Genomic DNA, 25,930 nt, shown 5'->3' with positions numbered 1-25,930 from the left:
GACTTACTTCCAGTTAGGGTGAAGGATTATGCCAGAAAGTAAATACTATAGCATACAGGGAATAACTTAAATGTAATTGCTTTCCTCTTCCTATATATTGTTATATTGGAGTCTTTGATTACAGGCTGTAGAAACCAGTGTAGACTATCTTAAACAAAAAGGAGTTTACTATAAAGATATAAGGATGTTTCAAGGAATTGAAGAGTAGGATTTTAGTGGGCCCTCAGAAAGATCTGAGTCCAGGAGCATGAACTCTACCAGGAATTGAGGCAGTATTTGGTTTCTACCTGTCATCTCTGCTTGTCTCTGTGCATCTGCTTCATTACTCTGTCTCTCTGCAAGTCATCTTCCTCAGTTCCCTAGTCAGCATCTCAGTCGACATGTTACAGAACCAGCCTGTTCGGAGAGAGATGTGAAGGGAGGGACAGAGGCAGCCTGACAGATTCTGTCTGCCTGTGTTAGCCCCAATTTCAGACTCCTTGGCTCATTGGGAAGGACTTCTGGCAGTGCTCGAGTCTGATATCTGCTAGTGCTTTGGTTAGTTGTGACCAGGAAAAGCAAGCACTATATTAAGTAAAAAAAAAAAAAGGTCTCCTCATAAGCCAGACAGATTGTTCTAAATATATACTACCATTATACATTTAATGAATAGCTTTAAAAAAATAAACCCTTGCCTGACCAGGCGGTGGCGCAATGGATGGAGCGTTGGACTGGGACACGATGGAACCAGGTTCGAAACCCCAATGGTTGCTGGCTTGAGCGCGGGCTCATCTGGTTTGAGCAAGGCTCACCAGCTTGAGCCCAAGATCTCTGGCTTGAGCAAGGGGTCACTCGGTCTGCTGTAGCCCCCCGGTCAAGGCACATATGAGAAAGCAATCAGTGAAAACTGAGGTACCTCAGTGAAGAATTGATACTTCTCATCTCCCTCCTTTCCTGTCTGTCCCTATCTGTTCTTCTCTCTGTCTCTGTCAAAAAAAAAAAACAAAAAACAAGAAAACCCCTTATTACTTATCTCTGCTTTGCTATTATTAATCTTGCTTTTAGCATGCATTAGTGGCTATAAGCAGATAATAGATTTTGCTTCATTAACATTTAGTTAATTTTGTTAGGATAAATTATCAGGAGTAGTTTGCTTTAATCTAGGACTCTTGTATATATTTGTTAAAGTGTTAATTTGGGGAAAAGCAGAAGCAAAATTTTAGTCTGTGTATTGAAAATTTTTTTACGGGGTATTACCTCGATTTTCTCTCCTTTAGTAAAAAAGGGGATGTGAAAGTTATCCTGAGCAACAAGGTGGTATATTTTGGCCTGACCGAGTGGTGGTGCAGTGGATAGAGCGCTGAACTGGGATGCGGAGGACCCAGGTTTGAGACCCCCGAGATCGCTAGTTTGAGCGCAGGTTCACCAGCTTGGACCCAAGGTCGCTGGCTTGAGCAAGGGGTTACTCGGTCTGCTGAAGGCCCACGGTCAAGGCACATATGAGAAAGCAATCAATGAACAACTAAGGTGTCGCAATGAAAAACTGATGATTGATGCTTCTTATCTCTTTTTGTTCCTGCCTGTCTGTTCCTCTCTCTGACTCTCTCTGTCTCTGTTTAAAAAAAAAAAATTAATAAAAGATGGTATATTTTGGCGTGAAATGTGCCTTGAATCAAATATAATCTTTCTAGTCATATTTACAATTTGTTATATTAAAAGTTGTTTCCTGAAAGTAACATAAAGCATTTGAACCAGTGGAAGTATACTCCCATTACTTTGTCTATATATTTGGAAGAAATCAATCAATGAGCAACACGTTTCTCTTTCTGTTATGGCACCCTGGTGGGGGGGGAGAATTGATGAGTTGACCCTTTTCTGAAACCCTGCAGTTAGGGACAGGAAGAGACTAAAGCCTCAGACTGGGCCACAGCGTGTGGGAGAGAATTGAAAAGGTGGTCTGAAAATGGCATCATGTTTACTAGCCATTCTGCAGTAGATAAGATCTTTTTGTTTGTTTGTTTTTGTTACAGAGACAGTCAGAGAGAGGGTCAGATAGGGACAAACAGGAAGGGAGAGAGATGAGAAGCGAAGCATCAGTTTTATTGTGGCAACTTAGTTGTATAATAGAAGTAAGGACTTGTTTGGTGTTTACCCAGTAGTTCAGACAACAGAGTGTGGTGATTTGGGCTGGAGTAATGATATATTGGAGGTGGGGGAAAGTGTTTGGATCTGGAATGTATTTAAAGGGACAGCCGTCAGGACTTACTAGTTAGGCAGACAGGGAATAAGTTAAAGAAGACTTGTCAGTATTGGCTTCTGTAACTCGGTAAAGAGGAACTCTTGGGTCAATGCAGGATTTTGTGGCAAACTCAAAAAATTATTTTGAATATATCGAAGTTGAGAGACCTAAAAACATCCCAGTAGAGATATTAGCTAGGCAGTGTGATAAATGACTCTGGAGCTCAGGGGAAAGCTTGGGAGTGGATATAGAAATATCGAAGTCATTTCATATGAAATTACTTTAAAGCAGAGGCTGTATGAGATTATATAGTACATTTATGTATAGAGAATTCATGAGGACCAAGCAGTCTTAAAGAATGGCCAGAAAAGGAGGCAGTGTTATCCTAAAGATCTGGGCACCCAGTGAAGAAAGTGTTCCAAGAAGGAGGGAATGATCAATTGTGTCACATGTAACTCTGATATGGAAGAGATTGCCCAGTCTTATGAACGTGTCCTTAAACATATATTCAGTTACTTACATCTTTATTTTTTGTTTCCCATTTTGTATTTCTTTTATGAGAATGGTTTTTTTGAAGAGTTACTTTTACCTTATTCGTTTCATACTTGGTCTCTTAATAGTTACAGGCAACAGAAAGCCTATTCAAAACAGCTTATTACAGAAAGTGGAATATATTGGTTCCCATAACTGAAAAGTCTGAAGTACTCTGGCTTCAAACACATCTGGATTCAGGCGATCAAATATGGTGTCAGGGCTCTGTTTCTGCTTTTCCATCTCTTGGTTCTGTATGATGACATACTGCCTACATTGGCCTTAAAATGTTTATCTCAGGAAGAGAAGGAAGTGTTCTTTTTTAGCATTTATATTTCATACTCTGTGCAGAAGTTTTGGTTGACCCTGCTTGGCCTACATGCTTAAACAAGCCAGTGAAGAGGGAAATGGGGTACCATAAATGGCCAGCTCTGGGTCAGGGTCTGCTTCTGCTGCCATGGAATGACTGAGGCTCATGGATTAACAGTCTGACTAGAACTACATGGATTGTGGGATGGATCACTTTACAAAAGGAAGCTTTACTGAGATGGCAATGTATTCATTGTTTCTGGGTTAAAATTGTTAACCAGTCTGACCTGTGGTGGCGCAGTGGATAAAACATCAACTTGGAATGTTGAAATCACTGTTTCAAAACCCTGGGCTTGCCTGGTCAAGGCACGTATGGAGGTTGATGCTTCCTGCTCCTTCCCCCTTTCTCTCTCTCTCTCTCTCTCTCTCTCTCTCTCTCTCTCTCTCTCTCTCTCTCTCTCTCACACACACACACACACACACACACACACTCCCTCCCTCCCTCTCCAAAAATGAATAAATAAAATCTAAAAAAAGAAATGTACATAAAAAATTGTTAATTGGCCCTGGCCGGTTGGCTCAGCGGTAGAGCGTCGGCCTGTCGTGCGGGGGACCCGGATTCGATTCCCGGCCAAGGCACATAGGAGAAGCGCCCATTTGCTTCTCCACCCCCGCCACCCCCTCCTTCCTCTCTGTCTCTCTCTTTCCCTCCCGCAGCCAAGGCTCCATTGGAGCAAAGATGGCCCGGGCGCTAGGGATGGCTCCTTGGCCTCTGCCCCAGGTGCTAGAGTGGCTCTGGTCGCGACAGAGCCACGCCCCGGAGGGGCAGAGCATCGCCCCCTGGTGGGCAGAGCTTCGCCCCTGGTGGGCGTGCCGGGTGGATCCCGGTCGGGCGCATGCGGGAGTCTGTCTGACTGTCTCTCCCCGTTTCCAGCTTCAGAAAAGTACAAAAAAAAAAAATTAAAAAAATAAAATTGTTAATTGGCCTGACCTGTGGTGGCGCAGTGGATAAAGCGTCGACCTGGAATGCTGAGGTTGCTGGTTCGAAACCCTGGGCTTACCCAGTCAAGGCACATATGGGAGTTGATGCTTCCTGCTCCTCCCTCCTTCTCTCCCCCTTCTCTCTCTCTCTCTCTCTCTCTCTCTCTCTGTCTCTCTCTCTTTCTCCCCCCTTCTCTAAAATGAATAAATAAAATCTTAAAAAAAAGAAAAAAAATTGTTAATTAATAGTATCTAGTATTCAGTGATTTTCTTATAGACCTAAATTGCAAGTGTGTCTAACTTAAGTTCACTCAGTATACAATAATTTGAAAGTTAATTCAAGGTGTATTTTTTGGCCTTGTCAAGAATCTTTTTTTGTTTTGCTTTTTTGTGACAGAGACAGATAAAGAGACAGAGAGAGGAACAGATGGGGACAGACAGGAAGGGAGAGAGATGAGAAGAATCGATTCTTCATTGCAGCACCTTGTTGTTGTTCATTGACTGCTTTCTCATACGTGCCTTGAGGGCGGGATGGGGGTCTACAGTGGAGTGAGTAACCCCTTGCTCAAGTCAGCCACCTTAAGCTCTAGCCATAGACCTTTGAGTTCAAGCCAGTGACCATGGGGTCATGTCTGTGATCCCAGGCTTAAGCTAACGACCCCATACTCAAGCTGGTAACCTTGGGGTTTCAAACCTGGGTCCTCTGCCTTCCAGTCTGATGCTCTATCCACTGCACCACCCGCTGGTCAGGCAGGACTCTTTTAAAAAGTATGTAAGCCATAATACTCATTACAGAAAAATTAGAAAATACAAGTAAAATAAACTAGCCTAGAAATTATGAGTAAAATTTTGCCTGGTATGTATATAATATATCATATATACAATATAAGCCAAATGTATGTGTTATATATATTTTTAGTAAAAATGAGGTCATATTGTTATGTAACCTACTGTTTAGCTTAACCTTTGTGATGAATATCTTTTCTTCTCTTGATAAGTCTACAACAGGGGTCCCCAAACTTTTTACACAGGGGGCCAGTTCACTGTCCCTCAGACCGTTGGAGGGTCGGACTATAAAAAAAACTATGAACAAATCCCTATGCACACTGCACATATCTTATTTTAAAGTAAAAAAACCAAAATGGGAACAAATACAATATTTAAAATAAAGAACAAGTAAATTTAAATCAACAAACTGACCAGTATTTCAATGGGAACAATGGGCCTGCTTTTGGCTAATGAGATGGTCAATGTGCTCCTCTCACTGACCACCAATGAAAGAGGTGCCCCTTCCGGAAGTGTGGCGGGGGCCAGATAAATGGCCTCAGGGGGCTGCATGCGGCCCGCGGGCCGTAGTTTGGGGACCCCTGATCTACAACATCCTTTTAAATGACGGTTTTGTGTTATCTATTATGTGGACATTGCAATGGTTTTCTAATATTGGCCATTAAATGATTTCTATTTTTTTCTTTAAAAAAATTTTTAAGCCCTGGCCAGTTTGCTCATTGGTAGAGCGTCGGCCTGGTGTGCAGGAGTCCCGGGTTCGATTCCTGGCCAGGGCACACAGGAGAAGCGCCCATCTGCTTCTCCACCCCTCCCCCTCTCCTTCCTCTCTGTCTCTCTTCCCCTCCCACAGCCAAGGCTCCATTGGAGCAAAGTTGGCCCAGGCACTGAGGATGGCTCTGTGGCCTCTGCCTCAGGCACTATAATGGCTCTGGTTGCAACAGAGCGATGCCCCAGATGGGCAGAGCATCGCCCCCTGGTGGGCGTGCTGGGTGGATCCCGGTCGGGTGCATGCGGGAGTCTGTCTGACTGCCTCCCCGTTTCCAACTTCAGAAAATACAAAAAAAAAATTTTTTTTTAATTTTGCTTACTTGTTGGATTATTTCTACAAGGCAGTCTTACGAAATTACTGGCTTAAAAAGTGTGTATTTTCTGGGGGTGGCTTTTGATTCATATTGCTAAATTGCTTTTTAGAAAGGTTCCACCTCCTGACCTGTGCACATACATACCTTACCAGAGTGGCACAGCGGATAAAGCGTCGACCTGGAACGCTGAGGTCGCCAGGTTGAAACCCTGGGCTTGCCTGGTCAAGGCACATATGGGGGTTGATGCTTCCTGCTCCTCCCCCTTCTCTCCCTCTCTCCCTCTCTCCCTCTCTCTCTCTATCTCTCTCTCTCTCTTTCTCTCCTTCCCCCTCTTTCTAAAATGAATAAATAAAATCTTAAAAAGAAAAGATTGCACCAATTTATAGATTCACTAGTAGTGGGTCAGTGTCATTTTCATTTACTTTCTTTGTAATCTTCGCCAATCCATCAGCAAAAAATGATATGTGATTTACAGTTCTCTGATTATATTGCTGATTAGGTTAAACTGATATTCTGTATGTTTATAGGTCATTGGCATTTGTTTCATATATTGTCTAGTTGGTATTGAAGTGTTAAAAGCCACTGCCATTTGAATAACTGATATTTGAATATTGCTTTGTGTTAACAGCATGTTTACATAATTTTAAATTTTATCTAGAAGCTCTTGAGTTTTTCATATACACACATATTATCCCCATTTTGCAGCTACTGTTCTGAGATCACCTTGCTTGTGAATGCTAGAGCTTTGAATTTTGTTTTATTTATGTTGATCTGAAATGTTAAATATTACTGAAATTATAATGCTGTTATTGGGGAATATGGTTTGATCTTTAAAAATTGGGCTTGGATTTTTTTTTAATTTTTATTTATTTATTTATTTTTTAAATTTATTCATTTTAGAGAGGAGAGGGAGTGACAGAGAGACACAGAGAGAGAGAGAGGGAGAAGAGACAGAGAGAGAGGAGAGACAGAGAGAGAAGGGGGGGAGGAGTTGGAAGCATCAACTCCCATATGTGCCTTGACCAGGCAAGCCCAGGGTTTCGAACCGGTGATCTCAGCATTTCCAGGCCGACGCTTTATCCACTGGGCCACCACAGATCAGGCAAGCTTGGATATTTTTTAGTCAGCAGACAAGTTATGAAAATTTTTTCATAAAATGAGTTCACTTTTTTTCCTTGCTCTGTGAAACATTATAGAAGGATCTTTTAAAAATAATACAGGGAAAGATGAACTAGTGCTTTTAAATGCCTTTCCTAGCAAATTTTCTACTCTCAAACTGTAAAGTGTTTATGAAAGCAGAAATTAATACATTTTTTGAAATTTTGATTAAATAAGTTTTAGTAATATTTTATAAGCTCTGAATACAACCACCTTTACTCCCTCATGAGACCAAAATTAGCAGACAATATTGATTCACAGTTGATCTCTATCTTTTTAGAATATAATTTGTTGATTATTAAGGTGCAGGTGTACAGCTGCTTTAAAAGTTTCTGAATTCGTTTGCTGCTTAAGTCTGCAGATGTTGGACATTAAGAGCAGGTGTTTAAGCATACCAGTAACTCAGTAACTGAACTCTCGACTGTAAATATGTGGTTTCAGTTGAGGTTTTTGCTGTTATCTTTATATAATAACAAAATGGTATAAACTGATGCTTTTGAAGTTATTGTAACATGTATGAAACAGTCACTGTATTAGGGATGGAATATGTTAAAGGCTGTCTTGGTCCTCTTTTTATAGAAGAGGTAGAGACATGTTAGTGATGCCACAGTAAGCTCTTGCCATTTGCAAATTGAAGACTTGGGAGCAACTCTGGAGATCCATACAGTAGTAATTTGCAAATTTTGTTGCAAAGCACTTACTTGACTTCTAAAAGAATACTTGTAAGAAGCTAGACAAGTCAATTAAGTATCTATATCATTATCTTCAGAGAATTAAAAGCTATGTTTTTTATGTCTTTGTCTCAAGTATTATAAAAATTTAACCCTTTGAGTAGTGAGTTTTTTTCATGCTCGCTAACCCCGGGAGTGAGTTTAATTTCAAAAAATGAAATTAGTTACAGTTACAGTTTTATTAACTTAAAATCATGTTTGTTTGATAACCAATTTATGGAAACAAGAAGAATATACATTTTCCTTTTTTTAATGTTGCCTTACACATTTTATAAAAAAAAATTTTATTTCATGCAATTCTCACATACCTCCCATCTGTAAATAAAGAAGTATTGTTATTAGCAGAATCTAAAATAAGTACTCGCATATGATGATATTCTTAGGACAATTTATAGGCTTACTTTTTTTCTTTTTTTTTTGGTATTTTTCTGAAGTGAGAAGCGGGGAGGCAGAGAGACAGACTCCTGCATGTACTCTACCAGGATCCACCCGGCACGTCCATTAGAGGGTGATGCTTTGCCCATCTGGGCTGTTGCTCTGTTACAACCAGAGCCATTCTAGCGCCTGAGGCTGAGGCTGTGGAGCCATCCTCAGCGCCTGGGCCAATCTTGCTCCAATGGAGCCTTGGCTGCGGGAGGGGAAGAGAGAGACAGAGAGGAATGAGAGGGGGAGGGGTGGAGAAGCAGATGGGTGCTTCTCCTGTGTGCCTTGACTGGGAATTGAACCTAGGACTTCTACACGTTGGGCCAACGTTCTGCCACCGAGCCAACTACTTACTGGCCATGGCCTGTAGGTATTTTTATTTATTCCTTTTTTTTTTTTTTTTTTTTTTTTTTTACAGAGACATAGAGTCAGGGACAGACAGACAGGAACAGAGAGAGATGAGAAGCATTAATCATCAGTTTTTCATTGCGACACCTTAGTTGTTCATTGATTGCTTTCTCTTTTTTTTTTTTAATCTTTTTTTTAAACATTTTTTAAATTTTTAAAATTTTTTTATTTTTTATTTATTCATTTTTAGAGAGAGAGACAGAGAGGGAGAGAGAAGAGAGAGAGAAGGGGGAGGAGCTGGAAGCATCAACTCCCATATGTGCCTTGACCAGGCAAGCCCAGGGTTTTGAACCGGTGACCTCAGCATTTCCAGGTCAACGCTTTATCCACTGCGCCACCACAGGTCAGGCTGCTTTCTCATATGTGCCATGACGGTGGGGCTACAGCAGACGGCAAAACCCCTTGCTTGAGCCAGCGACCTCGGGCCCAAGCTGGTGAGCCTTGCTCAAACCAGATGAGCCCGCATTCAAGCTGGCGACCTCGGGGTCTCGAACCTGGGTCCTCCGCATCCCAGTCCGACGCTATGTCCACTGTGCCACTGCCTCATCAGGCTGAAAATTTTATTTTATTTTATTTTTTTACAGAGACAGAGAGTCAGAGAGAGGGATAGACAGGGACAGACAGACAGGAACAGAGAGATGAGAAGCATCAATTATTAGTTTTTTGTTGTGCATTGCAACACTTTAATTGTTCATTGATTGCCTTCTCATACGTGCCTTGACCATGGGCCTTCAGCAGACTGAGTAACCCCTTGCTTGAGCCAGCGACCTTGGGCTTAAGCAGGTGAGCTTTTGCTCAAACCAGATGAGCCCTCACTCAAGCTGGCGACCTCGGGGTCTCGAACCTGGGTCTTCCGCATCCCAGTCCGACGCTCTATCCATTGCGCCACCGCCCGGTCAGGCTGAAAAATTTTTATCATAAGAAATAAATAAAGCCTGCCTGACCAGGCGGTGGTCAAGGCTTAAGGCCCGTGGTCAAGGCACATATGAGAAAGCAATCAATGAACAACTAAGGTGTTGCAACGCGCAATGAAAAACTAATGATTTATGCTTCTCATCTCTCTCCGTCCCTGTCTATCCCTCTCTCTGACTCACTCTCTGTCTCTGTAAAAAAAAAAAAAGAAAAAAAAAGAAACAAATAAAGCCTGACTGACGCTCTGTCCACTGCGTCACTCGCTCATCAGGCTGAAATTTTTTTTAACGTAAGAAATAAAGCCTGAATGGGCGGTTGCACAGTGGATAGAGCGTCGGACTGGGATGTGGAGGACCCAGATTCAAGACCCCGAGGTCACCAGCTTGAGCATGGGCTCATCTGGTTTGAGCAAAAATTCACCAGCTTGGACCCCAAGGTCGCTGGCTCAAGCAAGGGGTTACTCGGTCTGCTGAAGGCCCGCGGTCAAGGCACATATGAAAGAGCAATCAATGAACAACTAAGGTGTTGCGACGAAAAACTTGATGATTGATGCTTCTCTTCTCTCTCCGTTCCTGTCTGTCTGTCCCTATCTGACTCTCTCTGTCTCTGTAAAAACAAATAAAAAAATAAAGGATATTGAAGATTTTTGAGGTACCAGATTAGCATTGATGTTTCAAGATTACAAATCTACAATAACATAATATTAATAGTAGAACCACTTATTAGATGCTTGCTTTTGTCAAGTTTTCAAAAATGGAGTTTTTTTCTCTCTTGACTGTAACTGTAAAAACTGTTTAATGATACTGCCATATTCAGTTCTGGTTCCAGGAAGTCCATTGGACAGCACATTAAATGAAATAAATTATCTGAAGGTGAATTTATAAACACATTTGCTATAGGCAGTTCTTCAAGTATCATACTAATAATAAATGTTAACATGAATTGAGTACTCTGTGCTATATGTTTTACATGAATTATCTTACTCAATCTTTCTAACCACTTGCATTGGTAAGTACCGTATTTCCCCATGTATAAGATGCACCTTAATTTTGGGACCTGAAATTTTGGGGGGAAAAAGCATTACATAAAGTTACTGAATTCAAGTTTTATTCATCATAATGTTCATACAACTCCTCATCACTGTCAAAACTCCCATTTATTAGCTTGTCCTCACCTGTATCTGATGATGAATCACTGTCTTCAGCAATGAGCACAAAAACAAGCATGAAAAAGTGGAAAATGCCAAGTAAAGAAACTACAACCATTGTATAAGGCACACCCAGTTTTTAGACCCTAAATTTTTCAAAAAAGGGTGCGTCGTGTGGGGAAATACGGTACTTCTAGCACCCTCCAGGTTTTACAGACAAGGAAATGGAAGTATAGAGAACTTGTGTGACCTGACCACAGCCACAAACATAGTAGGCTTGATGAGCCAGAGTAGGAGCTTAAGCAGTGAACTTCAGCCAGTGGACCTCATTTTTTTTTTTAAGTGGGCAGAGTTATCAGTTATCCAGATAATTTATTATCCATCCAGATACCCATTTTTGTATACCTTTTCTTAAAATTATTCAGTTTGGTGGGATTGTTTTCATTTTAAAGAAATTTCTTACCTTTCATTTGCCAGCATCCAAAGATCACTTTATGGACGCATTTTTTCTACGAGCCCTACTGAGAAAGGCTTTGTATTTTCTGCTAGTCATCATTCCTGCAATTCAGGTGGCTGCTCTAGGTGGTTTCTACACATTCCTTCAGATCTCAGGACATAACCAAGTTGTTCAAGAAACTAGAATCTTATTTTTATTTTAACAGGGACAGAGAGGAGAGTCAGAGAGAGGGATAGATAGGGACAGACAGGAACGGAGAGAGATGAGAAGAACCAATCAGTTTTTTGTTGCGACACCTTAGTTGTTCATTGATTGCTTTCTCATATGTGCCTTGACCATAGGCCTTCAGCAGACGGAGTTACCTCTTGCTCGATCCAGCAACCTTGGGTCCAAGCTGGTGAGCTTTTTGCTCAAGCCAGATGAGCCTGCACTCAAGCTGACGACCTTGGGGTCTTGAACCTGGGTCCTTGGCATCCCAGTCCGACGCTCTATCCACTGTGCCACCGCCTGGTCAGGCCAAGAAACTAGAATCTTTACTTATTGTCATTGTGTTTTCTTTTTTAAGTGAAAGGAGGGGAGATAGTGAGACAGACTCCTGTATGTGCTCACACTGGGATCCACATGGCAACCCCATCTGGGGCCAATGCCTGAATCAACTGAGCTATTTTTAATGCTTGAGGTTTATGCACTCGGACCAACTGAATCACTTTCCGTGGGAGGAGAAGAGGGAGAGAAGAGGAGAGGGGGGGAGAGAAGCAAATGTTTGCTTCTCCTGTGTGCCCTGACTGGGAATTGAACCTGAGACATCCATATGCCAGGCTGACACTGTATCCACTAAGCCACCAGCCAGGGCCATGGACCTCACTTCTGAATTGTATTAATTTTCTGTAACTTCTTTTAAACTTTTTTTTTAAATTGGACAAGAGAGAGAGATACAGGAAGGGAGAGAGAGGGGGAGGAGAGAGATGAGAAGCAGCAACTCATAGTTGCTTCACTTTAGTTGGTCATTGATTGCTTTTTGTATGTGCCTTGACATGGACAGGGGACCTCAAGCCAAGCCAGTGACACCTTGTTCAAGCCAGTGACCTTGGGATCATGTTGATGATTCCATGCTCAAGCCAGCAATTTTGGGTTCCAAACCTGGGACCTCAGCATTCTGGGTTGAGGCTCTATCCACTGTACCTCCAGTGGTTAGGCTTGTAACTTTTTTAAACAGAGAAAGCAACATACTCCTTGGGGAAAGGTAAGGGATTGAGAAGACAGGCCCTGGGTAAAAATTATTATGACAGCACCTGGAGTTGCTAAGCCTGCCTAGGAGAGAAAAACAGGCACCCCCCCACATCAGCACAGGGCACAGCACAGTCTGAGCTCAGCAGGCCAGTTCACACACCACACAAAGCTGCTCTGGACCCAAGTTATAAAAATCTTCCCACTCATCATGAAACAAGTCCCACTCGTCTTCAGAGTTACATTGTGTTATTAATGGTCTTTATTTGAGCCGTTACATGTCATAATGTTGAAAAGCATTACAGGCAGTAAATCTGAGTATTAAAAATTAACAGCAGATGGCCCTGGCTGGTTGGCTCGGTGGTAGAGCGTCGGCCTGGCGTGCAGGAGTCCCGGGTTCGATTCCCAGCCACCGCACACAGGAGAGGTGCCCATCTGCTTCTCCACCCCTCCCCCTCTCCTTCCTCTCTGTCTCTCTCTCTTCCCCTCCCGCAGCCAAGGCTCCATTGGAACAAAGTTTGCCTGGGCGCTGAGGATGGCTCTGTGGCCTCTGCCTCAGGTGCTAGAATGGCTCTGGTTGCAACAGAGCAATGCCCCAGATGGGCAGAGCATCGCCCCTGGTGGGCGTTCCGGGTGGATCCCTGTCGAGCTCTTGCGGGAGTCTGTCTGACTGCCTCCCCATTTCCAACTTCAGAAAAATACAAAAAAAAAAAATTAATGGCAGAATGAAGGTGAGAAATGGTCTATCTATTGGCAACTTCATGGCTGTCACATTACTTGTTTTTAAAAAACTGTCAGTTACACCTGTAGACCTAGGTACTATTAATTAACATTAAATTAATTTTACGTTATCTGGACAACTTATATTTTCCCCACTTCAAGCACTATGGCAACATTTTCTTTTTTATACTCTTTTTTTTTACAGAGTCAGAGGAATAGACAGGGACAGACAGACAGGAATGGAGAGATGAGAAGCATAAATCATTAGTTTCTCGTTGCGCATTGCAACACCTTAGTTGTTCATTGATTGCTTTCTCATATGTGCCTTGACCGCGGGCCTTCAGCGGACCTAGTAACCCCTTGCTTGAGCCAGCAACCTTGGGCTCAAGCTGGTGAGCTTTTTGCTCAAACCAGATGAGCCCGCGCTCAAGCTGGCGACCTCGGGGTCTCAAACCTGGGTCTTCCGCATCCCAGTCCAACACTTTACCCACTGCGCCACTGCCTAGTCAGGCTCTTTTTTATACTCTTATAGTTGATACAATTCATTTTTATGTGGCTATATTATTTGATATGGACCGCTGGTGGAAGGTATAAAATAGCTTATTAAGTAATCATGTAATTTTTTAGATTTTTTTTTAACTTTTAAAACTATTTTATTCAGGTTGGTTTGAATTCCACAAATACAGAATTAAGAGGATTTATAGATCAGAATCTCAGTCCAACAAAAGGTAAGGACAGTTGAATAAAAATTTTCTACCCTGAGCTAATTTTACTGCACTTGTTTTATAAAATATAAAGGGACATGCATTACTTTATGTTTAGTAATATTTACATACTATTATTGTGTTATCATATACCAAATAACTTGTATCATATGAAAGTTAATTACTTCTGAGAGATGGAGAGAAAGTGAATTTTCTCCATCTCTTTCCTAAAATATCTGTCAGGAACATATTTGAGTAGCGATCATATTACAGTTGAAACTATTTAAGTCATTTTCTTCTTGATATTCTTGTTTGAGAATCCTTTTTAGTGGTTTAACTTGTAAGAAACCACAATAGAATGACTGAATATATAATTCCTGTGTCTAAATTGTGGCTTACTGGAGGAATACTTACATTAGAAATCTGAACCACCAGTACAGGAACCTATATACAGGATACTGGTTGATTCTTTTAATATGTATTTTTCAACAGTATCTTTTAGTGTATAGAGAGTAACATACTGAAATATTTATGGTTAAAATGATAGGATGTCTGAGAGTGGCTTCAAAATATCCACTGGGGTAAGAATTAAGTGAGCGGAATTTTAGTTAAAACAAAATTGTCCATGAGTTGATTATTTGTTTAAACTAGGTGATAGTTGTATGCGGTTTCATTATTTCTTTCTCTCTTCCTTTGTATATGTTTGAAATTTTCCATTATAAAAGGAGCAAAATGTATATACCATTGGGATACAAATAGCTATGAGAGAAAAACATCAGCTTCCTCAAAGTGTTTATGTCTAAGGTGAGCTATATACTTTGGAGAGAAGGCTAGAGAAATCTATATATCGGTATAAGAGTGTGTGGCTTAATAATAATGGTCTGTAGAATTCTTCTGAAGAGTTAAATACGTATTTTGAAACAACAAGAGAGATACTTCAAGGTTTGATGCTTCTTAGTTTTTTTTCTAAATTTTTTACTGTGGTAAAATACACTTAACAGAAAATTTACCATTTTAACTATTATTATATATATATGGTCTACCGGAAAGTTCTGTCCGTTTTTGGAATAAAACAAAATACAAATTTTTCTTACTGTCAATAAACTTTATTAAATAATATAATTGCCATTATTATTAATGATTTCTTGCCTGTGTGAGGGCAATTTGTATATCCCATTTTTGAAAAATGTTTTATCTTTTGTTGCGAAAAATTGAACCAGTGCTTGTTTGATATCTTCTTCATTTTTGAATTTTTTGCCCTTCAAAAAATTTTGTAAGGACAAAAACAAGTGACAGTCGGAAGGTGCTAAGTCCGGGGAATATGGTGGATGCGACAGACTTGCTTCTGTAGCATTTCTTCCTTGTTGAAATTTGTAAAAATTACAGTGGCGTAAATGAACTTTATCAGTAGCCATGGGTACACTATGGCTTCACACATAAGACTAACGTGAACCACCTTTGTTTTAGTTAATTTGCTACGTCAGTATGTATACATTAAGTGATAAAAATAGAGAGGCACACATGCGCCAAATAAACATGTGCTTACGTGTTGAAACTTGTTGTGATAGAAACGGACAGAACTTTCCGGTAGACCTTATATATAGTTTAGTGGTAATAAGTACATTCATTTTGTGCAACCATTAACACCATCCATCTCCATCACTCCTCATTTTGCAAAACTAAAACTCCATACCCATTAAACAGTTAGCTCCACATTCCCCTCCCCAGCCCCTGGCAGCCACCATTCTACTTTCCGTCATTATGACTTTGATTACTAGGGACCTCATATAAGTGGAATCATACAGTATTTGCTGTTTTGTGACTGGCTTATTTCTTTTAGCATAATGACCTCAAGGTTCATTCATGTTTGTAGTGTGTGTTAGAATTTCCTTTCTTTTTAGGCCTGAATAATATTTCATTTTATGTATATACAGGGATAGGCAAATGTAGGTTTATAGTTATCCCTATGGAAAATAGAGGGGGACCTCAGGTTACAACAGTCTCGACATAGTACGTTTTTAGTTTACGATGCTCACTCCCATAAAACCTTACAAAACTTGAGACATGAGTGTTTCGGCTTATGCTGTTAGCATTGTACTTACGGACTATGTGGGTGAACTAGTTTGGTTGCGTGCAGCAGAGTATGCAGTCCAGTGTACAGTACAGTATATTTATGTCTTTCTCCTTTTTCTGTGGCTTAATTGTGTTCTAGATTATGATTTTATAACTGTTAGGATAGGTAAGTGACTTAGCCTAGGGTGTGGGTTTTTGTTGTTTTTTTTCTTTTTTGTGAGAGAGACAGGGACAGATAGGGAGAGACAGACAGGAAGGGAGAGATGAGAAGCATCAATTCTCTGTTGTGGCACCTTAGTTGTCCATTGATTGCTTTCTCGTATGTGCCTTGACCGGGGGGCTACAGCAGAGCTAGCGACCCCTTGCTCAAAACAGTGACCATGAGATCATGTCTAGGATCGTGCTCTCAAGCTGGGGACCTTGTGGTTTCAAACCTGGGTCCTCCGTAGCCCAATTCGATGCTCTATCCACTGCACCACCGCCTGGTCAGGCATAGGATCTGTTTTGATTTACACCAAAATTCGGGTTACCTCACTCATAGGAATGGAACTGTATTGTAACCCCAGCACCCCCTGTAATATAATAATTAATAAATAATAATACAAGAATAAAGTCTTTCTCGTACTCATCACTGTAAACTTACTTTTGCACCACCCTGTATAGTAGTCCCCTACCTTATCCACAGTGCAGTTTCAGTTACCCACAGAGTGAAAATATTAAGTGGAAAATTCTAGATATTAACAATTCATAAGTTTTAAATTGTGTGCTGTTTTTTTTGTTTTTGTTTTTTATAGCGAAAGAGAGACAGAAAGACAGATAGGGTCAGACAGACAGGAAGGGAGAGAGATGAGAAGCATCAACTCATAGTTACGGCAACTTAGTTGTTCATTGATTGCTTTCTCATATGTGCCTTGACTGGGGGGCTCCTGCTGAGCCAGTGACCCCTTGCTCAAGCGAGTGACCCCACGTTCAAGCTGATGAGCCTGTGCTCAAGCTGGAAGCCTTGAGGTTTCAAACCTGGGTCCTCAGTGTTCAAGGATGCTCTATTCACTGCGCCACTGCCTGATCAGGCTTGTGTGCTGTTCTGAATAACATGTTGAAACTTCATGCTGTCTCACCCAGGACGTGAATCATCCCTTTGTCCAGCATATCCCCACTGTAGATAGTCTTTGTCCTTTAGTCACTTAGTAGCTTTCTTGGTTATGGCATCAAATGTCAGTAATGTAGTGCTTGTGTTCATGTAACACTTATTTTACCTAATGGTACAAAACTGCAAGCTACATAGTGATGCTGGCAATCTGGATATGCCAAAAGAAAGCCACGAGTACTTCCTTTAAGTGAAAAGGTTGTATGTATAGGAAAAAACATAGTATACATAGGGTTCAGTACTATACATGGTATTCACTGGGGTCTTGGAACATATCTTGCATAAGGAGGTACTAGTATACTGTATTTTGCTTATCTATTTATCCATGATGGACACATGGGTTGCTTATTTTATTTTATTGATTGATTTTAGAGAGACAAAAAGAGGAAGAAGTGGGGGAGAGAGAGAGAGAGAAGCATTTATTTGTTCTTAGTTGGGCACTCATTGGCCACTTCCCATATGTGCCCTGATGGGGGATTGAACCCGCAACCTTGGCATTTCAGGACATTGCTCTAACCAAGTGAGTTAACCAGCCAGGACCCACATGGGAAGCTTTTATGTTTTAGCTATTGTGAATAATGCTGTTGTGAACATGGGAGAACAACTATCTTCTCATAATAGCATAGGGAATATAGTAAATAATATTGTAATAACTATATATGCTGTCAGATAGGTACTAGACTTATCATAGGGATCACTTCATAAGTTACATAAATGTGTCTGACCTGTGGTGGTGCAGTGGATAAAGCATCAACCTGGAACGCTGTGGTTGCATTTCAAATCCCTGAGCTTGCCTGGTCAAGGCACATACAGGAAGCAACTACTATGAGTAGATGCTTCCTGCTTCTCCCCCCACTTTCTCACTCCATCTCTTTCCCTCTCCAAAAATCAGTAAATAAAATCTAAAAAAAAGGAAAAGTTATATAAATGTTTAATCACTATGTTGTATGTCTGAAACTAATATAATACTCTGTGTCAACAGTAACTGAACAATAAGAAAATATTTAAAAGAATATATATCTCCTCAAGACCTGCTTTTATTCTTTTGGGTATGTTCTTAGAAGTGGAATTGCTGGGCCTGACCTGTAGTGGTGCAGTGATTAAAGTGTTGCCTCGGAGCCTGACCAGGCGGTGGTGTAGTGGATAGAGCGTCGGACTGGGATGCAGAGGAGCCAGGTTCAAAACCCCGAGCTTGCCAGCTTGAGCGCAGGCTTAGCTGGCTTGAGTGTGGGGTCACCTGGTTTGAGCGTGGGGTCACTTGCTCTGCGGTAGCTCCCCGGTCAAGGTGCATATGAGAAAGCAATCAATGAACAGCTGAGGTGCTGCATGAAGAATTGATGCTTCTTATCTCTTCTTTCCTGTCTGTCTGTCCCTCTCTGTCTCTCTCTCTCTTTTTGGGGGGATTATTTTATTTTATTTTTTATTTTTATTTTTTACAGAGACAGCAAAAGTCAGAGAGAGGGCTAGATAGGGACAGACAGACAGGAACGGAGAGAGATGAGAAGCATCAATCATTAGTTTTTCGTTGCGACACCTTAGTTGTTCATTGATTGCTTTCTCATATGGGCCTTGACCGTGGGCCTTCAGCAGACCTAGTAACCCCTTGCTGAGCCAGCAACCTTGGGTCCAAGCTGGTGAGCCTTTTGCTCAAACCAGATGAGCCCGCGCTCAAGCTGATGACCTCGGGGTCTTGAACCTGGGTCCTCCGCATCCCAGTCCGACACACTATCCACTGCGCCACCACCTGGTCAGGCTCTCTCTCTCTTTTTTGTCACACACAAACAAGTCAACCATGAATGTATGTTAAAAATACAGTAAAGTTTAGTTATAGAGTAAAACCGTCTCAGTTTGCCCACATCTTTAAGGATGCAGATAATAAGTTGCTCACTAATATATATGAGAAGTCAGAGACTGTCCTATCATTCTATCTCTGGGACAGGTATTTCAAAGTAGCTGTCCCAAACTAGTAATTTTGCTGAAAGAATGTATGTCTTTCCTTCTGTGTATAATGAGTGTGTGAGGATTAAATGAAGCAGTGTATATAAAGTCAATAAAACACCTAGCACATAGTAAGCATTCATTAAGTGTTTATTCTTTTTCCTCTTGTTACTATTTTCACCTTCCTTTCTGGCTGTTCCTTCTCACTCTACTCTCCTAGCTCTTCCTTTGTCTTCTAAATGTTAGGGTTCCATGCAATTTTGTCTTAGATTTTCTTCTCATCTTGTACAGTCTCCCCAGCAATTTCATCTATTCACATTGCTTTAGTTATCATTGACTTTTATATATGGATGATTCTCAAATTTATACAATATTTCTGGTCCAAACTTTTTGTTTTGAGTTTTTGCATACCCATCTGCTTATTGGACAGCGTTATTTGAATAAATTATGTTCATCTCAGACTCAGTCTGACCAGAATTAAAGTAATTATTTTACCCTCTCAAAATATGCTTTCCCCTTCTCCTTGTGTTAATGAATAGTGGTGCCATCTACCCGTTGCTCAAACCAGAAACTGAGGCACCCATCATCTTTGACTCTTTTTTGTTCTTTCTGCTTTCAATCAAATCAGTTATAAGGCTTGTTTCTGCCCTGTCTTAAATCTCTCAGCCCTCCCCACCTGTTTTCTGTTTCCATTGCTACTGTCTTAGTTCAGACTACTATAAACCACTTTCTAGATCACTGATGCTGTTTTATTTACTTCCAAACTTATTTCTATTTTATTCACTGTAATATAGCCCCATACTTTTTCTCGAACACAAATATGAACAAGGCTTTTCATGTTTTTTAAAAAAAAGTTTAGTAGTTGTTTATTGCCCTCAATATAAAGTCAAAACTCCAATTTTTTTTTTTAGTTTTCTTTTTTTAAAGGATTGTCCTATTTATTTATTTATTATTATTATTATTTTTTTACAGAGACAGAGCGAGAGTCAGAGAGAGGGATAGACAGGGATGGAGAGATGAGAAGCATCAATCATTAGCTTTTCGTTGCGCATTGCAACACCTTAATTCAGGGGTCCCCAAACTTTTTACACAGGGGGACAGTTCACTGTCCCTCAGACCATTGGAGGGCCGGACTATAAAAAAAACTATGAACAAATCCCTATGCATACTGCACATATCTTATTTTAAAGTAAAAAAACAAAAACAAAAACAGGAACAAATACAATATTTAAAATAAAGAACAAGTAAATTTAAATCAATAAACTGACCAGTATTTCAATGGGAACTATGGACCTGCTTTTGGCTAATGAGATGGTCAATGTGCTCCTCTCACTGACCACCAATGAAAGAGGTGCCCCTTCCGGAAGTGCGTTGGGGGCCGGATAAATGGCCTCAGGGGGCCGCATGTGACCCGCGGGCCGTAGTTTGGGGACCCCTGACTTAATTGTTCATTGATTACCTTCTATATGTGCCTTGACCGCGGGCCTTCAGCAGACCGAGCAACCCCTTGCTTGAGCCAGTGACCTTGAGGTCTTGAACCTGGATCTTCCGCATCCCAGTCCTGACGCTCTATCCACTGCGCCACTGCCTGATCAGGCTTCTTTTTTTTTTGAACGGAGAGATGAGAAGCATCAATCATTAGTTTTTCATTGCGTGTTGTAACACCTTAGCTATTCATTGATTGCTTTCTCACATATGCTTTGACCACGGGCCTGACCGCGGGCCTTCAGCAGACTGAGTAACCCCTTGCTTGAGCCAGCGACCCTGGGCTCAAGCCAGTGAGATTTTTGCTCCAACCAGATGAGCCTGCCCTCAAGTTGGAGACCTCGGGGTCTCGAACCTGGGTCTTCTGCATCCCAGTCTGACGCTCTGTCCACTGCGCCACCGCCTGGTCAGGCCCAAACTCCAATTTAAAAGATCCTTCATAATATGGTCTGGCTTTCACTTTAGACTTATCTCAGACACCTGTGCTCCTGGCGTACTGAACTAAATCCTCTCTCTATTTTTGTCTTTCTGTATGCTCTTCTTTATGCCTGGAGTGCCATGCCTCCCTGACACTGTCCTCCATTCCTCTCCTAATGCAGATACATTTCACCTGGCTAATTTCAGTTCATTTCTTACGTCTTAATTTAGGTGTTACTTGTACCACCTATAAGCCTTTAATATCTCTACTTACTTCTATTGTAGCATTTATCACAGTGGACTTTAATTTCTGGTTTTCTTGTTTGTTCCCCCCTACTCTTAAAGTTAGAGACTTTGTCTTTTTCATCATTGTATCTCTAGGGCAGGTGTTTCACAGTGTCTGTCCTAAAATAGAAACTTTGTTAAAATAGTGTATGTCCTTCATTCTATCTATAATTATTTTGGCTAGGAGCAAGTTTTGGTTTACTCTTTAAAATCTAGCTGATCATAGGTTCCACTGTACCTCTTTGTTACTGTGCCCTCTTTGTATTAACCTTTAGAACCTGTACAAATTTTAATTATTGTCCTGATCACATTATATTGTATTTTTTTTATATAATTATCCTTTTATTTTACTAGACTATGAGCTCCTTGAAGGGAGGGCCCCTTATCCTTTTTTTTTTTTTTTTTTTTTTTTTTTTTTTGTATTTTTCTGAAGCAACAAGCAGGAAGGCAGAGAGACAGACTCCTGCATGCACCTGACTGGGATCCACCTGGCAAGCCCCATAGGGGTTGATGCTCTGCCCATCTGGGGTGTTGCTCCATTGCCACCGGAGCCATTCTAGTGCCTGAGGCGGAGCCCATAGAACCGTCCTCAGCACCAGGGCCAGCTTTGCTCCAGTGGAGCCTTGGCTGCGGGAGGAGAAGAGAGAGACAGAGAGGAGGGAGAAGGGGAGGGGTGGAGAAGCAGATGGGCGCTTCTGCTGTGTGCCCTGACTGGGAATTCAACCCGGGACATGCACTCGCCAGTCTGACACAGGGTCCTTTTTAATATATTTTTTTCTCCTCTAGTTTGATGTCTAACAGTTATATCTACCTACTCAGTAAATACTGAACTGCAAAAGCTTGTGTGGCCATAACATTCCCAGACTTCTAGTCAAAATGTTTATTCATCTAACCTTTGAGAAGTGTATAAAGAACAACTTACCTTCTACTTTTGAAACAAAATTTTAGGGTATTTAGTAAAGAAGGTTTCTGAGCTTTTTGTCTTAGGGCACTCTAAGAATTAGAAGTTTAAAAGTTTTCATTTTTATTTAATTTAATTTAATTTATTTTTTTTGTGATAGAGTGGGACAGATAGGGGCAGAGAGACAAGAAGGGAGGGAGATGAGAAGCATCAATTCTTCATTGCGGCACCTTAGTTGTTCATTGATTGCTTTCTCATATGTGCCTTGACATAGGCTGGGGGCAGTTACAGCAGACTGAGTGACCCCTTGCTCAAGCCAGTGACCTGGCTCAAGCTGGTGACCTTGCTCAAACCAATGGACCCGCGCTGAAGCTCGCGACCTCGAGGTTTGGAACCTGGGTCCTCCACGTCCTAGTCTGATGCGCCACCACCTGGTCAGGCTCTTTTTTTAATTGAAAGAAGAAAATCCTGAAAACAGTTGTTTTCAGTCATAACCAAGGGAGTAGTGGAGGATTTAAAAGCACTTGCTCGGCCCTGGCAGTTGGTTCAGTGGTAGAGTGTTGGCCCGATGTGTGGACGTTCCAGTTTCAATTCCTGGTAAGGGCACACAGGAAAAGTGACCATCTGCTTCTCCACCCCTCCCTCTCCCTCTTCTCTCCCCCCTCCTTTCTTTTTCTTCTCCTCCTGTAGCCATGGCTCAATGATTCAATGATTCGAGCATGTTGGCCCCAGGAGCTGAAGATGACTCCGAGAAGCCTCTGTCTCAGGAGCCAAAAACAGCTAGGTTGGGAGCATGGCCCCAGGTAAGCAGAGAATCGGCCTCAGATGGGGGTTGCCAGGTGGATCCTGGTCAGGGCACATGCAGGAGTCTGTCTGTCTTCCCTCCACTCACTTGGAAAAGAAGAAAAAATAAAAATAAATTTAAAAAAATAGAAGCAGTTGAATATTTGTATATCCTTGTCATAAATTATATAATTGTGCTTTATTAAGAAGAATGAAAGATAAAAATACTGTAGCTGAGGGTTTCATTATCTGTGGTGTTGAAAGTCCAGCTGGACCTTTGGTGAAGATCAGGGATTCCTCAGTTAGCTGCAAGGCACATGCCATTAGGTGGGCCCAACCTTTGGATATTTCTGATATGTGGAAAGAGGCCATACACTGGTACCTTGAGTTACAAACAGACCAACATACGAATTTTTTAAGATACGAGCTGCGACTTGGTCCATATTTTTGTTCAAGATCTGAGCGAAATTCTGAGATACGAGTCGTGATTCGGGAAGCTGTCGCTAGTTGGCGTGTTGGCGCACGGGTCCAGTATCGGCAGTTTGATATACGAGTTGACTGACTTACCATCTCAGTTACAGAACGAGTTAAATTCATATCTCAAGGTACCACTGTATTTGCCTGCAAGCTATATTCAGTCCTCTGGAAGCTGTGCCTGGTCAGGAGCTGTTGGGAGTGTTGCACTTGTGGGATGAATTGCTGGTGTCCTTGCAGGTAGATGAGGTCTGCTGCACATCTTCCACTTGTTCATTTGTATCCTCAGCCAAGCAACTCCATGTTGCCAACTCATTCATTTCTTGCACTTCATATTTATATATATATTTGTGTGTGACAGAGATAGAGAGAGGGACAGACAGGCAGAAAGGAAGAAGCATCAAGTCTCAGGTGCAGCACCTTACTTGTTTGTTGATAGCTTTCTCATATGTGCCTTGTCTGGGGGGCTGCAACAAAGCGAGTGACCCCTTGCTCAAGCCAGAGAGCATGGGGTCATGTCTATGATCTCATGCTCAAGCCAGCAACCCCATGCACAAGGTGGTGAGCCTGCAGTCAAGCCGGATGAGCATGCACTCAAGCCGGCGACCTTGGGGTTTTGAACCTGGGTCCTATGCGTCCTAGTCCAACGCTCTATCCACTGTGCCACCGCCTGATCAGGCTCTTGCACTTCATATTTAGAATATGTATATCTTATACTGTCAATTCCACATCATCCCAAAGATTGCAGTAGCCTCCGGCTATGAAAACTACAGCCTATTAAAGTGAATTCAGCAGCTCAAAAGAAGGAGTAGCTCTGAATAATCAAGCAGAGTTCTTCTCTAGAGGCAGAACTAATGGAAAAGATGAGAGAAAGCTGAGCTGGGAAGAAGAGGACAAAAACTCTCAAGAGGATACTGTTGCAACCCAGAAGAATTTGTTTTGGAACTAAAAATTATTTGGAGTTCTTAAATCTAAGAAAGATTGAAAATAGAGATTGCCTAAACCCTGCTGAATGACTCGGTTGGTTGGAGCATCATCCTGATGCACAGGGATTGCTGGTTCGATCCTTGCACAGGGCACATACAAGAGCAGATATTTCTGTCTCTCCCTCCCTTCCTATCTCTCTCAGATCAATCAGTCAGTAAAATAAAAGTGCTTAAGATGTACTGAGAGCAAAACAATATTGGTATCAAATAAAATTTATGAAAAATCTCAAGGCATTAAGGGGACAAAGAGGAATATTGTATAGTGATAAAAAGAACAAAGGATCAAGCAGATACTTAGAAGATTGGCAAAATTTAGGAATAAACAGTTCACAGAAGAAGAAATATTAATGGATCTCACACAGATGAAAAGGTACTACTCAACCTCAGTAAAAAAAACATACAATTTACTGTTTTTTACTCTGTAAGATTGGTTGGTGAGTATTAAGGAGTTTGATAAAACACTGTTGTTAAGGGTATGCTCCCTTATATTGCTGGTGGGAGCATAAATTAGAACAACCTTTATGGGAAGCAATTTCACAGTATTTATTAATTTAGCATTCACATTTCCTGTGACCTAGCAGTTTCTATTTTAGGAATTTATTCTAATGATGTGCTTGTAAATTTGTGAAATAAAGCTCAACCTTTACAGTATTGTCTGTAATAGCAAAATATTTGAAACTATAATTCCATTGATATGATCTGGTTTAAATAAATTGTGTTCAGTACATATAATGCAATACTATGCAGATGTAAAATTGGGTATGTACAAATATGGAATGATCAAAGACATTAAGTGAATAAAATAAAAGTTCAGAATGTGCTATGTGTATAATTCTTTTTAAAATTTTTATTTAGAAAATTAAATTTAATAAGGTGACATTGATCAATAAGAGTACATAGGTTTCTGATAAACATTTCTATAGCATTTGAAGTGTTATGTAATGTACCCATCACCCAAAGTCAAATCATTTTCTGTCACCATATATTTGTCCCTCTTTACTCCCCTACTCCCACCAGTAATTCTTTGTGTAAAAAGAAATGAATACAAATACCATATGATTTCACTTAAAATGTATAATTTCAAGAACAGAATAAAGAAAACAGAAACAGACTCATAGATACAGAGAGCAAACTGATGGTTGCCAAATGGGCAGTGGTTTGGGGAACTGGGTAAAAAAGGTGAAGGTATTATGAAGTACAAATTGGTAGTTTCAAAATAGTCTTGGGATGTAAAGTACAGCATAGGGAATCTAGTCAGTAATTTTGTAATAACTATGTATGGTGCCAGGTGGGTACTGGACATATTGGGGGATTACTGTATAAATTATATAAATGTCTAACCACTGTGCTGTACACTTGAAACTAATGTATAATAATATTGAATGTTAATTATAATTGAAAAAATTTTTAGCCTGACCTGTGGTGGCGCAGTGGATAAAGCATCGACCTGGAAATGCTGAGGTCGCTGATTTGAAACCCTGGGCTTGCCTGGTCAAGGCACATATGGGAGTTGATGCTTCCTGCTCCTCCCCCCTTCTCTCTCTCTGTCTCTCCTCTCTCTCTCTGTCTCTGTCTCTCCCTCTCCTTTCTAAAATGAATAAATAAAAAAAATAATGAAAAAAATTTTAAATTAAAAAAGAAATGAGG

The 25,930-nt window shown here is 41.0% G+C and overlaps 2 protein-coding genes across 14 annotated transcripts in view; both read left to right on the top strand.

The window, feature by feature from the left end:
- Nucleotides 1-25,930, top strand: part of TFDP2 (transcription factor Dp-2) — a 197,132-nt gene that overhangs the window by 31,758 nt on the left and 139,444 nt on the right. For 9 of the 13 annotated variants that reach the window (XM_066245216.1, XM_066245219.1, XM_066245213.1 and 6 more), the window contains one exon: nt 13,752-13,818. The exons of 3 other annotated variants lie outside the window; for them this stretch is intronic. In XM_066245216.1, the coding sequence (XP_066101313.1) occupies nt 13,752-13,818 (67 nt within the window). Of the gene's footprint in view, nt 1-13,751; nt 13,819-14,519; nt 14,599-25,930 lie in introns of those variants that run through there. One more of the 13 variants, XM_066245229.1, reaches the window with a different exon arrangement.
- The window catches only part of XPC (XPC complex subunit, DNA damage recognition and repair factor), a 286,669-nt gene that overhangs the window by 211,227 nt on the left and 49,512 nt on the right, over nt 1-25,930 (top strand). The window lies entirely within an intron of this gene.

Source organism: Saccopteryx bilineata, chromosome 10 (assembly GCF_036850765.1).
Source record: "Saccopteryx bilineata isolate mSacBil1 chromosome 10, mSacBil1_pri_phased_curated, whole genome shotgun sequence".
Taxonomy (NCBI): Eukaryota; Metazoa; Chordata; class Mammalia; order Chiroptera; family Emballonuridae; genus Saccopteryx; species Saccopteryx bilineata.
Note: the sequence above shows the minus strand (reverse complement) of the source record. Positions and strands in the feature narration are given on the sequence as shown.